At 38.2% G+C, this 13240-nt stretch overlaps 1 protein-coding gene across 1 annotated transcript in view; it reads left to right on the plus strand.

Moving 5' to 3' along the window:
• The window catches only part of CWF19L2 (CWF19-like 2, cell cycle control (S. pombe)), an 85923-nt gene that overhangs the window by 10661 nt on the left and 62022 nt on the right, over positions 1-13240 (plus strand). The window contains exons 4-6 of the mRNA XM_006887288.1: positions 6998-7108; positions 8287-8406; positions 12666-12759. Coding sequence (XP_006887350.1) covers positions 6998-7108; positions 8287-8406; positions 12666-12759 — 325 coding nt within the window. The remainder of the gene's footprint in view (positions 1-6997; positions 7109-8286; positions 8407-12665; positions 12760-13240) is intronic.

Here is a 13240-nt window from a genome sequence, read left to right on the forward strand (position 1 = left end):
TTTTAATCTGTGGCCCTCAGGCCTGGTTTTAATTGTTTTTGGTCAAACATTCTTCTAAGTGGTTTAGCACTGATCTGTCCATTTACTGTACAGCTAGGTAACTCGTGGTTGCTGTGATGCTAAACACTGTGACACTGATGTGTCAAATGTGATAATGGATACCCATGGCAGACAGTGTTTGGTGGAGCTTCCTGATTAAAACAAACTTGGAAGCAAGAGTGGCATCCATTTCTGAAATGGCTTGCTTCCAGAAACTCTATGAATGTGGGAAAACGATGAAAGTTATACAAGTGTTCAGGTCTTTTGTTCATAGGCTCGCTATGACTCGTCTATGACTCGACGGCACTGAACAACAACAACAACATATGAAATCTATACCTAGCCCAAGCAGCTGTTATCTGAATGGAGCAAAGGAACACTGCATGGTTTAAAATCAGGAAGGGTGTGGGCCAAGAATGTATCTTTTCTCAGTACCTATTCATTTTGTATGCTGAGCAAATTATTCATGAAGCTGGATTCTTATGAAGAGGAATGTGGCATCAGGATCAGAAGAAGGCTTCTTAACAATTTGGGTTATGGGTATGATCAGCTTCCTTGCTGAAAGTGAGGAAGACTTGAAATGCTTGCTGTAGAAAATCGAGGACTATATAGTCTTGGATTACAATATGGATTACATCTCAAAGCCAGGAAGACAAAAATCCTTACCACTGGGCCAGTAGACAAAATCATGATATATGGAGAAAGGGTTGAAGTTATCAATGATTTCATCTTGCTTGGATCAACAGTCCACACCATTGTTACTAGCAGTCAAGAGATCAAGGCTACGATCAGGGATCTCTCTCCAAAATATTGAAGAACAATGATCTTTTCAGTTACTTGCTATGCATTGGAGCTGAACAGTAGATGAGGATAATAGAAGAATAATTGATGCCTTTGAAATTGAGCAGTCAAATCAGTAGAAAGGGAACAGAGGAGGGAGAGTTATCAGAATGATCTACACCTCAGTCTGGAAATGTTACTAAGCCAAAAACCATTATAGATAGTACTTTGGTTCGGTGCCTAGCATTTATTACTTGAATGTAGATAAGCTACTGCTTGACATCTCTGACTATTGTAAGATTAGAAGAAATTCAGTTAATTTCCTCACACATTCACTTAATGCTTATTTTTTGCTGGGTGTGGGGAATATAGGAATATAAAATTATTTAGATAACTCATTGTCTAGTTGGATAAATAGACACTAGTTTCAGTGCACTCTCATTATGTTATGGCAGGTAGTACAGGGAAGATTCCATCCACAGGCTTAATGAGAAAGTAATGCGTGGGACTGAGGATGAGTAAGAATTAACTGGGTAAAAAAAGATGGAGTTGGTATTCCATGCACAAAGTATTGCAAAAGCAAAAAAGGCATGGAAAAATGAGATAGCACAATGTGTGAGATAATGTGTGTATGTAATGTAACTGTATGGAATTTTAAGTAATAGTAGGTCATGAACAAACAGACGTTGCCCTGGATGTGCTCACTAAGTTATTCCAGGAAATCTGGAGGACAGCCAGTTGGCCAACTGACTAGAAGAGGTTGATATTTGTTCCCATTCCAAAGAAAGGTGACCCAACAGAGTGTGGAAATTATCAAACAACATCACTGATATCACATGCAATCAAGATTCTGCTGAAAATTATCCAAAAACCTTTGGAACAATATGTCAGCAGAGAACTGCCAGATGGGCAGACTGGATTTAGAAGAGGTCTTGGTACTAGGGATATTATATCTACTATTAGATGGATCTTGGCAGAAAGCAGAGAATACCAGAAGAATGTATCTGTGCTTCATTGACTATGCAAAGGCTTTTGACTTTGTGGATCACAACAAGCTATGGCTGACTCTGGGAAGAATGGGAATCCCAGAACATTTGATCGTGCTAATGCGAAACCTATGCTTGGACCAAAAAGCAGTCGTCAGAACAGAGCAGGGAGACACTGATGGTTCAAAATCAAGAAGGGGGTCCGTCAGGGATGTATTTTGTCTCCATACCTTTTCAAGCTGTATGCACAACACATCATCCAAGATGCTGGGCTCTACGAGGAGGAATGTGGCATCAGGATTGGTGGAAGAATCGTCAACAACCTGCACTATGCAGATGACATAACCCTGCTTGCTGAAACTGAGGAGGACCTGAAGTGCTTGCTGCAGAAGGTCAAGGACTGCAGTTTTCAATATGGATTAAAGCTCAATATCAAGAAAACAAAGATTCTCACCACTTGGCCAATTGACAGCATCAGTATGGACGGTGAAGAGATTGAGATAGTTAATAGTTTTCGTTTACTTGGTTCCACAGTTAACACTCTTGGTAACAGCAGCCAGGAAATCAGGAGACGAATTGTATTGGGAAAGTCAGCTGTGAGGGACCTCTCAAGAGTACTGAAGTGCAGAGACGTCAGGCTGGAGACTAAGGTGCACCTAATCCAGGCTATAGTCTTTGCAATTACGTGCTATGCATCAGAGAGTTGGACAGTGAATAGGGATGATAGAGAATTGATGCCTTTGAGCTGTGGTGCTGGAGAAGAGTGTTGAATATACCATGGACTGCTAGGAGAACAAACAAGTTTGTCCTGGAGAGGGTGACGCCAGAATGTTCCCTGGAGTCAAAGATTCTGAAGCTTTGTCTGACATACTTTGGGCATGTTGCAGGGAGGGACTGGTCCTTGGAGAGAGGCATCATGTTTGGGAGAGTGGATGGACGGTGCAGGAGAGGAAGACCCTTGATGAGATGGATCGATTCTGTGAGTGGAGTGGTGGGAATGAATGTTTTTGAGACAGTGAGGTTGGCACAGGATAGAACGGCGTTTAGGGCTCTTGTACGAAGGGTCGCTATGAGTTGCAAATGACTCGATGGCACATAACAACAACAACAACAGGTCATGAAACAGTGAATAGAGATGAAACTGTCAGGTTTGGTAGGACCTCATAAACCAAGAGCTTTGATTTTAGTAGCAATGTTGTTGCATACCATTGAGTCATAACTGACTCATAGCTGAGCAGGGTTTTAGAGGCAGTAAATCATATGGAAGGGATTGCCTGTCTTTCTTCTGTGGAGCAGCTGATGGATTCGAACCACATACTTTTGTATTGGCAGGGCAATTTCTTACTACTAGGCCATCAAGAGCTCCCTTCAGTAGAAATACCATCATGTAATTAGGTTCCACTTCATTTATTAAAAAAAAATATTAAAATGGCTATTAGTTAAACAGAGTCAAAGTTTATTTGTTTTTCTCTTATAAATTCAGGAGGTCACTCCTGGACTAACATGGTTGTCCAGTGCCAGTGGTTCTATTGTCTTGCTCCTTCTAGACCTCTTAGTCTAGATAGCAAGGAAAAAGATTCTCTCTCTTACTGACTTTCAGAGAGTCTTTCGTTATACTTTCATTTATGTTTACCTGAACACAGGACCATAAGGCTTTACTTTCTAGTCAGGGCGTCACATTGCTTTCCCATATACATTTGTGTTTCTTGGTAGGAAAAAATGAGGAACATTGCTGTTGGGCAATTGGTAGTCTTTGTGATAGCAATAGGGAGCTAGAGAAGCATTTTAGTAAGGGGTGTACTGTGAGCAGATATGCCCTTTATATTACTCTGAATGTATTTGATGTGAAGCTTAGAAAAAGAAGACCAGGAAAATGTGGAGTGTAGGACATGCATTAGTTTGGTACTTAGGTTGGAGGTAATAGAAATAAAGCTTGGCTTGTGCAAAAGAAGATTAGACATTTTCTTAGAACATTGTCATAGTAACCAGGAAAGTGAGTCTTTAGCAGAGTTATATTCAGTAGAGAGGCCTAGTGAGATTAAAAGGAAAATAATTTTGTTGTATTTGGCAGTTGGGCCTTTTAAGCAGTTTCAGTAGATTAATGGGGCCTGGAGCCACAAGTAGAGTTATGAGAGATGTATGAAAGTTGGAATGTAGGTGGGTGTAGGCTATTCTTTTAAGAATATAAGTTGTTTATTGGAGAGAGCATAATATCATGAAAAGTTCTCCTTATTCCCAACTTAAAGATAATAAAGAGCAGGGAGTTAAAATGTAAGTAAACCTTCCAAAATCAACTACTCAAGCTTGTACAGAGCCCACGTGAGAGACTATGACACAAATCTATATATGATTCCAACATTTACTCTGTTGGAAATGTAACTTGTTAATGTGCAGTTGGAATTTTGAACTGTGACAGCTGAGTTAACAGTAGTACCTGTATTTCCTGAATTAACCCAGTTACTAACTAGAGCAACAGCTGTAACCAGTCTAACAACCCAGATAAATCTAAACATCATTATCTACAATTTCAATTAAGCTAGACACTACCCCAACTAGAATTCTTCTTAGTTATTTCATTCCACCATTCCCTTCACTTACTCTCTTTCTTCAAAGCATTTATCATTTTTACAGTTGTCTTTTACTGTTTCTTTAATAAAGAGCCCTGGTGGCTGTACAGCGTAACATTAGCCTGTTAACCAATAGACCAGCAGTTAGAATCCACCAGCTGCTCTTTGGGAGAAAAAGAGGCAGTGGGAATTTCTGGGGGACTCGAACTGCCAGAGATGTGCAGTCTTGTGGAGTTAGCAGCTCAGTTGCCTATAGCATACACCACCTGAGCTCCCTACTCTTCTGTAAGCAGAAAGTTTATTAGTCAGGATCCATATTTCTTTTGGTTATTTTGTATCTCCAAGTACCAGTTTAGTACTTTGCAAATAACAGGTGCTCAATATCTTTCTGCAGCACCCTCCTCAAGGACTTTGCCAATTCCTCCTCCCCCTGAAATTGTCTCTCCTCTTAATTCATCATTGTTTTCCTATCTCCTCCTAGAAAATGATTTATATCTGTACCTATTCTGAGCTGCAACCCAAAGGCACATGGCTCGAATCCACCGGCTGCTCTGTGGGAGGATGGGCAGTCTCCTCTGATACAGTTTACTGCCATTGAAAATCCATTGGAGGGTCAGCTGTGATTAGTTAGGACTTGAAAGCACACAGCAAAAACAACCTGCCAATCCTTAAGGGGCTCTGTTGGTTTTTTGTTGATGTTATTAATTGCCTTCGAGTTGAACACGACTTAGAGCGACCCTGTGAACAAAAGGCTTGAAGCCTTTCTACAACTATCGACATTTATGAACGTTCATAGAGTTTCTGGTGGCATGTTGTTTAGGAAATGGATGCCATTCCTGCTTCCATACCTGTCATAGTATGTTCTTGTTATTATGTGTTATTCTGTTGGTTTAGTGGTGAGGAATGGCACTGCCATCCCTAAGGTATGTGGTGGTTTTGCCGATCTTTTGCGACAGCTGTTCTGTGGTTGAAGATGGGCAGTCTCCTGTCATGCGATTTACTGTCTCTGAAAGCTCATTGGAAGGGTCAGCTTTGAGTTGGTTCCGACTCAATGGTACTCAACAACAATATCAATGACATAACTATTTTTTTTTATAATATAAACTTTTATTTAAATAAGGAAAAGAACTATATTGTACAGTAATTCTTCAGGTATAGCCTGCAGAACCATGGCTGTGAATACTTCTCTGTTTAAGTAAGAGCTTCTATAAATTCTTAGGTTTAGAGATGACACCATCTGGATATCTTTCCTTGAACCGGGCAACTACATCTGGGTCTAGTAGATGAATTCCATCTAGTTGGTTGCCGACATAACTATTTTTATCTCCTATTAACTCTTCCTGCTCAAAGCATATCTTCTTGTAATGATCTTGATGCTAATGATTTCCATTTCTCCAAGACCGTGCTCTAGTAATTATCTCCTCTGTCACCTCAGCCACAGCTTCTGTTGGCTTAGAATGTGCTCCAGAATTTCTTCTCTTTCATGCCAATCTTTCATTGGGTTTCCTAGGCTGTATATCTTCATTAACAGGAGCACACTGCCTTGTTTTTCTCTGGAGAAATGGCTGAAGCATTAGAACTGTGAATTTTCACTTAGCAAGTAGTCTGACACTTAGCCTTCTACACTGCCAGGACATGTAGACTGCTAATCTAAAAGTTAGGGGTTCAAATACTCCAGTTCCTCCGTGGGAGGAAAGATGAGTAGTCCACCTGTCAGCGTCTGCAGCCTCAGGAACCCCATGGAAGGCTGCTGTGCACTGACTTGGTTCCATGACAGTGAGTGGTGGTTTTTGTCTCTCAACTTTACATGTTTCAAGCACAAAAAATATTTTACAGGGTTGTTTTAAAGTCTTAATGTAAGAGCTGTGAAAGAATATTGTTGATTGATATATTTGTTGAAAGCAAAAGCCAAAACCTGGCGTAAGGTTGAATACATAAGGGATCCTGGCTAAATGCTTTTTGAATGAATTAACAATCTTGTATTTTAACACAGCAAGTACCTTTTCAGACTAGCTGTCACTTGAGAACTGTGTGTCTTGAGATCTAAGGCAATGATAAAATTTGAGACTTAAGGACAAACAGGCAACTTATTTGCTTGGGTGTGCTTTCCCTGTTCTGCTTAAGCAAATATGTCAGCACTGCTTGATGTCAGTAGGAGCTGCAGTTCTGTGCTTGAGTGTATCCCCTGGCAGCTCTGATGTGTTTGCTCTCCCTTGGTTTGATAATAAACTCTTAAGAAAACAGAACTAATTTAGTTGAGCTTTTGTGAGCTTAACTCAACATTGTGAATGTTTTTCAAATTTCTACTATAATTTTTTAAAAGGAGAAACAGAAGAATTCTTGCTAGAAAATTTGACAGCTGTATTTCTACCATTTAACAGTTATTGTTATTGTTGATTATTGTCTACTCAGAACCAACCCGTGGCTGACCCTGCAGCAGGTTTTCAGAGACAGTAAGTCACACAGGAAGAGATTGCCAGTCTTTTCCACAGAACAGCTACTGGATTAGAACTAAGGGCCTTTGTGTTGGTTGCACAGTTCTTTATCACTAACCCAATAGCACAGGATTCTTATATCCAAATATGTAAATGTGATGCATTCACTTCTGTGCTGAATATTTTTTAGAGTTCTGAAGATGAATGGGTTGAAGCTGTCCCTTCCCAGCCTCCTAGCAAAGAAAAGGCCTGGAAAGTGAAAGAGGAAAAGTCAGACAGAGGAGACCACGAAGTTATTCGGGTAAGATATCTAATTTTAAACAAAGAAGTGTTAACTTTAAAGACTTTCTGAATGCTAATGTGAAAGAGGAATGTAATTTTTTTCAGGAGAAAAGTAAGCCTGAAAAGAATGTATTTTTATGAGTAATTTGTGGTAATAACGCCATTGACTGAACCTTTAGATGCTATATCTCCTCCTGCTGTGAGAAAGTGAGTGATCATTTCTCTTCTGTTCTATTAGAGGATTTCCTAAACTCTAATGTTGATAGAGAAGAAGCATTTTCTCTTATGTACCTGGAGCGTTACGCTGTTACTGCTCTCTGCAGTTAATAGACTTTTCTGCAGTTAATGGAGTTGGATTTTTCCCCCTTTCACTCACACCGTAATTTTCTTAGCAGTGCTTATGGTTAAATAGTTCACATATTTGAGGTTGTCATTTATTTATATGCCTAGGAAGAATGTAATTTATCCACTACTAGACTCAGATGAAGGAAGAAGCTGAACTAATGTTTGAGGACGACCTCCCCTGCCCCCAGACACTGTGCTGAATGCTTTCTATATGATGTCTCATGCATTCGTTAAGATAGTTTTGTAAAAGAGAGAGCTTCCCCACCTTTGTTTTCCTAAATTAGTAGATTTTATACACACACATCCCGCACACACTGGTTTATTTGCAGTTTGTTTACATTGTTTTTCACACCAGATCTTTACCATTTCATTCGCCCATCCACCCACACCTCCTTCTACCCTTCAAATTGTGCATCCCTATGATTAATGCCACTCTGCCCTGCCCATCCTCAGCCTTCTGCTTAAAGTGCTTTCCAGTTTGTGGGAAAGTTGACTGACCAGAAAGTGCGGTGAATTCTTTTATACTTCTTACTTTCACTTGTTCTATTGCTGATTTCTTAGAATTATGTGAGGTATTTGTTAGAAATGATGAACCAGTTGCTGACATATTATTAACTGAAGTTCATGGTTGACCATACAGTTCACTCTTTGGTTTTTTGTATTTACTTTTGTGCTATAGACAAAAACTAATGAGTTTTAATCTCATTTTATAAAGAAGGAAATGGGCTCAGAGAGAGTAAGAAACCTGCTTAAAATTGCCCAGCCTCATAGGTTTTATACCAGGTTTGTTAAAGGTTCGTTGTTAAGTTTTCTTATCAGGTTGGATTGAAATGACTTCCTTTTTTTAAACAGAGAGATGAGTGGATGACTGTGGACTTTATGTCTGTTAAGACTGTATCATTATCATCACTGAAAGCTGAAAAAGAAACTGTAAGGAAAATAGAGCAGGAAAAAGCCCACGCGGTTGAGCAGGTAAGAGAATGTTTGAGATGCTGTAGCTTCCTAACTTACCTGTTAGGAAGCGATAAGAACATTTATACAAAGCCAGTTTTACTTGCAAAATATTTATTCTTTGGTATTGTTTAATAAAGTTAATGAGAATACTTATGAACTGTGACATAAGTGCTTTAAAGAAGTTTGCTCTAAGAAGTGAATTTAAAGGTATGTGGACATTTATAAATTTCAAATGTTTGAATATAGAATTATTGAATGAATCATGAGTTTAAATAGAAAACGGTGTATTAGAAGTGAATTCTCTCAACTTTTGTTTCTGTTAACAAGAATTAGATGCCCTGATGGTTACATTTGAAGGCATTTGTAAAATTTTGGGAAAATGTAGAAAATAAACCTTGTTGTTATTAGGTGATGCTGAGTCAGTTTTGACTTCTTGCAGTGGTAGAATAGTGTTGCCCCATTGGGTTGTCTAGGTTGTAAACTTTCTGGAAGTGCTTTCTGAACTCCTGCTCTGTAGTATGTAGACACTGAGTCTAGTGTGTTAGCATAACTGTGGTTTGTTGTTTTCTGTTTTTCTCATATTCTGAATTGTTCTTTTTATAAATGGTAGAACATGGTAAACTACTAATTATCTTTAATAGATTGAGATAGTAATTCATTTTCTTAGAAATGCCATTGTATAATTGTACTTTGATTTTTCCTATGAAACTAATAATTTGCCTTGCTCATCTCATTGACGTTTTAATTTTGCATTCCATGCTTTCTAATTACTATTGTTTTGCCAATTATGGCTCCCCATCCTCCAGCAAACTTGGACAGAGGCTCTTAGCTTGTTTCTGGGGAGGTGGGTAGCATCCCAAGGTCAGTTCCGGCTGATGTCTTATGTTGGAGTTCTGGTTCTCTGCTTCAACTGCTGTTGCTGCTGCTGTTGCTGCTATAAGTCTAGCTGGTGTATCTCTGGCCCCAAAGAGCATGCACTACTTACCTGCTACTTCTTTGCTGATGGTGAGGCTCTTATGAGTCTGCTGTTGTGTCTGCTCAATTAGTAGCAAGACTAGCCAGTTCCCTGTAGATAGGCTAATGCATCCCTGTGCACGTATTCCCTCTCATGCACATGAAAGTCAAATTCAATGACTTGGAAAGCCATTTTTGAACAGTAAACCCTTAACACTACAAGACCCTTCAAATTTGATTAGTGTTTAGAGTAAATCTCTTTCTTCTAGGTTATTTCAATAAATTCAGCTGGCTTAGCTTCTCTTCTATTTCTCTACAAACTCCTACCTTTGATTTTTTTTTAAAAAGCTTTTTCCTCCTAGTTATGTATCTTCGTATTTCTGCATCAAGATCTATTTTATATATACTTTGAAACTGTTTCTGTTTTCCTTGACAAAAATAAATCTGGTTGTCCTTTATGTCCATAAAACTCTATTTGTTCGTTAGTATATGTAGTGTTCTATATTAGTTTTCTCTTATCTCCTTTATGAGATTGTAAACTTTTTGAAATACTATGTTTTGTTAAGACTGTTAAAGATCTCTGAGTCCATTTTTCTTGATTTAGTAATGGTTGACAGGCCAAGTGAAACTGGAACAAATTTGAGTTTTTAAAAAGTGGCACATCAGCATGGAAACTGCAATCAGAAAAATGATTCACTTGATTCTCTGCTGGAAATAATCATCTCTTAGTGTGTTATTAGGCAAATCTCTTGATCATCAGGGTTGTAAATTTTGATGCCGGTTCAGAGAATTGGTGCTCTGGTGGCCTAGTGGATAAGGAGTTGCACTGCCAACCCAAAGTCAGGTGGTTTGAAGCCGCCAGCCGCTCTGTGGAAGAATGTTTGGGCAGTCTCCTTCTGTGTGATTTACAGCCTCTAAGTCCTCTGGAGAGTCAGCTGTGAGTTGATTCCGATTCTAACTCAACAATTGTGAGTTGTGGAGATGCAATGGTGGTGACTGACTTGCCTCTATGAATGTGTGCTGTTCTCCACAGTCCAGACAGCAATTAGCTTTCACACATCAGGTTCCTAAAAGGACTTACTGTGCCTGTTTGAAAACTCCCATTTGAGGGCTCAGCTCAGTAATTCTCCCCATTCTTGTCATTGTTCATACATTTTACAGGTTTAGATCTGTTACAGTTTTTCTATGATAGCAATGACTAAACTGGTTTGAAGCCTTGTATTTTTATTTTTGTAGCAGTTGACATAGAACTCTGCACATAGCAAGTGCTTTTTTACTTTGCATATTTGAAATTGTAGAATTATTGTTCACTTCTCCGTTAATTCTTATTTAGCATACTGCTCTGTAAATCTCTCATTTTAGTTCTTAAGTTTGATAACCTGTAATAATTAGTGATTTTGCTTAGATAAGAATTCAGATTGTTGTGTGCAGTAAATCAAGTAGTGAGAGAGATGAAACAATTTCCAAATGTATGTATGCTCTTTGTACATCATTGCATTAAAAAAAATTTTTTTTAATTTCCATTCATATGTTGCACATTTTCCTCCCTGCCCACCCCCAGTTTGTTTTTCTCTTTGGAAAAAAAAAAGGTCTTTCATTGTACAATTCCCCATCCCCATCCCAGTCCAGTTTACTTTGCAGCTCTTATTCTGGACTGTTATCATGCAAATAATACCTAGTCATATATTTCTTTTAAACAGTACTTTCCCTCATCCGTTTCAGTGCAGTGTATATTATTAATCCCCGCTTTGCTTAGTTCCCCCCCCCCCATCACTGGTGTCAATCCTGTTTTATAACTAGCATTATGCAGAATTTGTCCTTTTTTGACTGAGATTTCACTCAGCATAATGCCCTCCGGGGTCACCCATTTTGCATACTATATCATGATTGCCTGTTTTTCACTGCTGTATAGTATTCCATTGTGTGAATATAAAACAGCTTCTCTGTCCATTAGTTTGTTAAAGGGCACTTGGGTTGTTTCCATCTCTTTGCTATTGTGAACAATGCAGCAATAAACGTGGGTATGCATATATCTGCTTGAGTGGTAGTTTTGGTTTCTTTAGGGTATATTCCCAGTAGTGGAATTGCTCTGTCAAATGATATTTCTATTTGCAACTTTTTGAGAAAGCTCCATACTACCTTCCAGAGTGGTTGCACCATTTTACACTTCCACCAATAGTGAATAAGGATTCCAGTTTCTCTACAACCTCGCCAGTATTTGTTGTTTGCTGCTCTGTTGAATTTTGCTATTGTTACTGAGGTGAGATGACACCTCGTAGTTGTTTGTATTTGCATTTCTCTGATCACTAGAGATTTTGAACATTTCTTCTTGTGTTTGCTCGCCACTTGGATGTTTTCTTTGGTGAAGTGTCTGTTCATATCCTGTGCCCATTTTGCGACTGGATTGTTTATCTTGTGTGGTGCTCAAGTATTCTATACCTTCTAGATATAAGTCCTTTATCAGACATTACCAAATATTCTTTTCCAGTCTGTGGCTTTCCTTTTTACCCTGTTGGAGATGGTTTTTGATGTACATTCTTGAGAAACTGTACATTTTGTTTTCCTTTTTGAGAAAAAGTAGTCCTCCCCTAAAACCAAATGTTAGTTTTTGTCATTGTGGTGGGGATAAAAGGAAAGTAGTCAGAATGATTATTTGAATGGCCTTTAACTGAAGCTTTGTTACAAAGCATGCTGACTTCCTGTCTCTTAATTCTAGGGATATTGTCATTTTGGTCTTCTAGACTAGTGTTTTTAATAATTCAGGTCAGGAAATTAATTCATTGCTGTCAGTATTAAAAATATGAAAAGCAGCATGTATTATATGAAACAGAAGCTTATTATTTTTTGGTTCCGTTTTCTCTTTGAGCCATGGTCAATAAAAATTTTGAAGCTGCGTCTTTCCTTTTACGTCCTTAGGCCTGCATTGTGCTGTTGTCTCACAGCACTTACCTCCAGCTCCTCAGTGAATGGGTTTTGAATCTATGCAGCTTTCACACTCTGTCCCATCTTGAAAACACTTATTAGTTATTTGTTATTGTCTGTATCCATTACTTAGATCATGAAGTATCAGGATGAACGGGTGTGTTCAACTAATCCATCACTTTCATCAGCACAATACTGAGATGTGGAGATTTGACAAAAGAATTGAAGGACTGAATGTAGGCTTTCTTTCGTTCCAAAGTAGGGAAGAACATGAGTTTTAAGAGGGCTTTAAATGTTTTGTCCAAGGTCACAGCTGTTAAGTGGATATTGATTTTTTTGTTTTGAAAAACTTTTTGTGGAGTTGTATTCAAACTCTAACTTTTTAAAATGTTTTGTTACAGTCTAGATTGCTGGAAAGAGAATTGAATCCATACTGGAAGGATGGTGGGACAGGTCTTCCACCAGAAGATTGCAGCGTGTCATCAGTTGCCAAAGGTATATCTATATTTAAGGCATTTCTTAAAATTTTTTATTCCTGAGTGAGTTTATTTAAAAATTGTTAGAGAATTGGTGAGATGTGTTATTATTATTTTCAGAATGCATAATACAAATCAGTTTATACAAATTTTATTACTGGCTATTTAAATATTTTAGGCTGATGCTGTAACTTTGTCAAGTCAGGAGTTATGTATGTCTGCATATTAGAAAATAATGATGTATTTATTATCTTGTATGAAATTTGTATGATTTCATACTGTGAGCATCCATGGACTATTACTAAAAGTTTAGTTTACATTTAACAAGGCATGGATAAAATATTTGGAGCCTTTTGAGACTTTGCTTAGAGTACCTTGGAAAATTCTTTTAATTACGATATATTTGGGACCAAATTGATTATTTTTTTAATTATTATTAATTTTAATGAAAGTTTACAGAGACTTTGATTTCTATTCATTCATTGTTGCACTTTTCTCCC

The sequence above is a fragment of the Elephantulus edwardii genome, unplaced genomic scaffold (assembly GCF_000299155.1).
Source record: "Elephantulus edwardii isolate Elephantulus edwardi_28Jun2011 unplaced genomic scaffold, EleEdw1.0 scaffold00056, whole genome shotgun sequence".
Classification (NCBI taxonomy): Eukaryota; Metazoa; Chordata; class Mammalia; order Macroscelidea; family Macroscelididae; genus Elephantulus; species Elephantulus edwardii.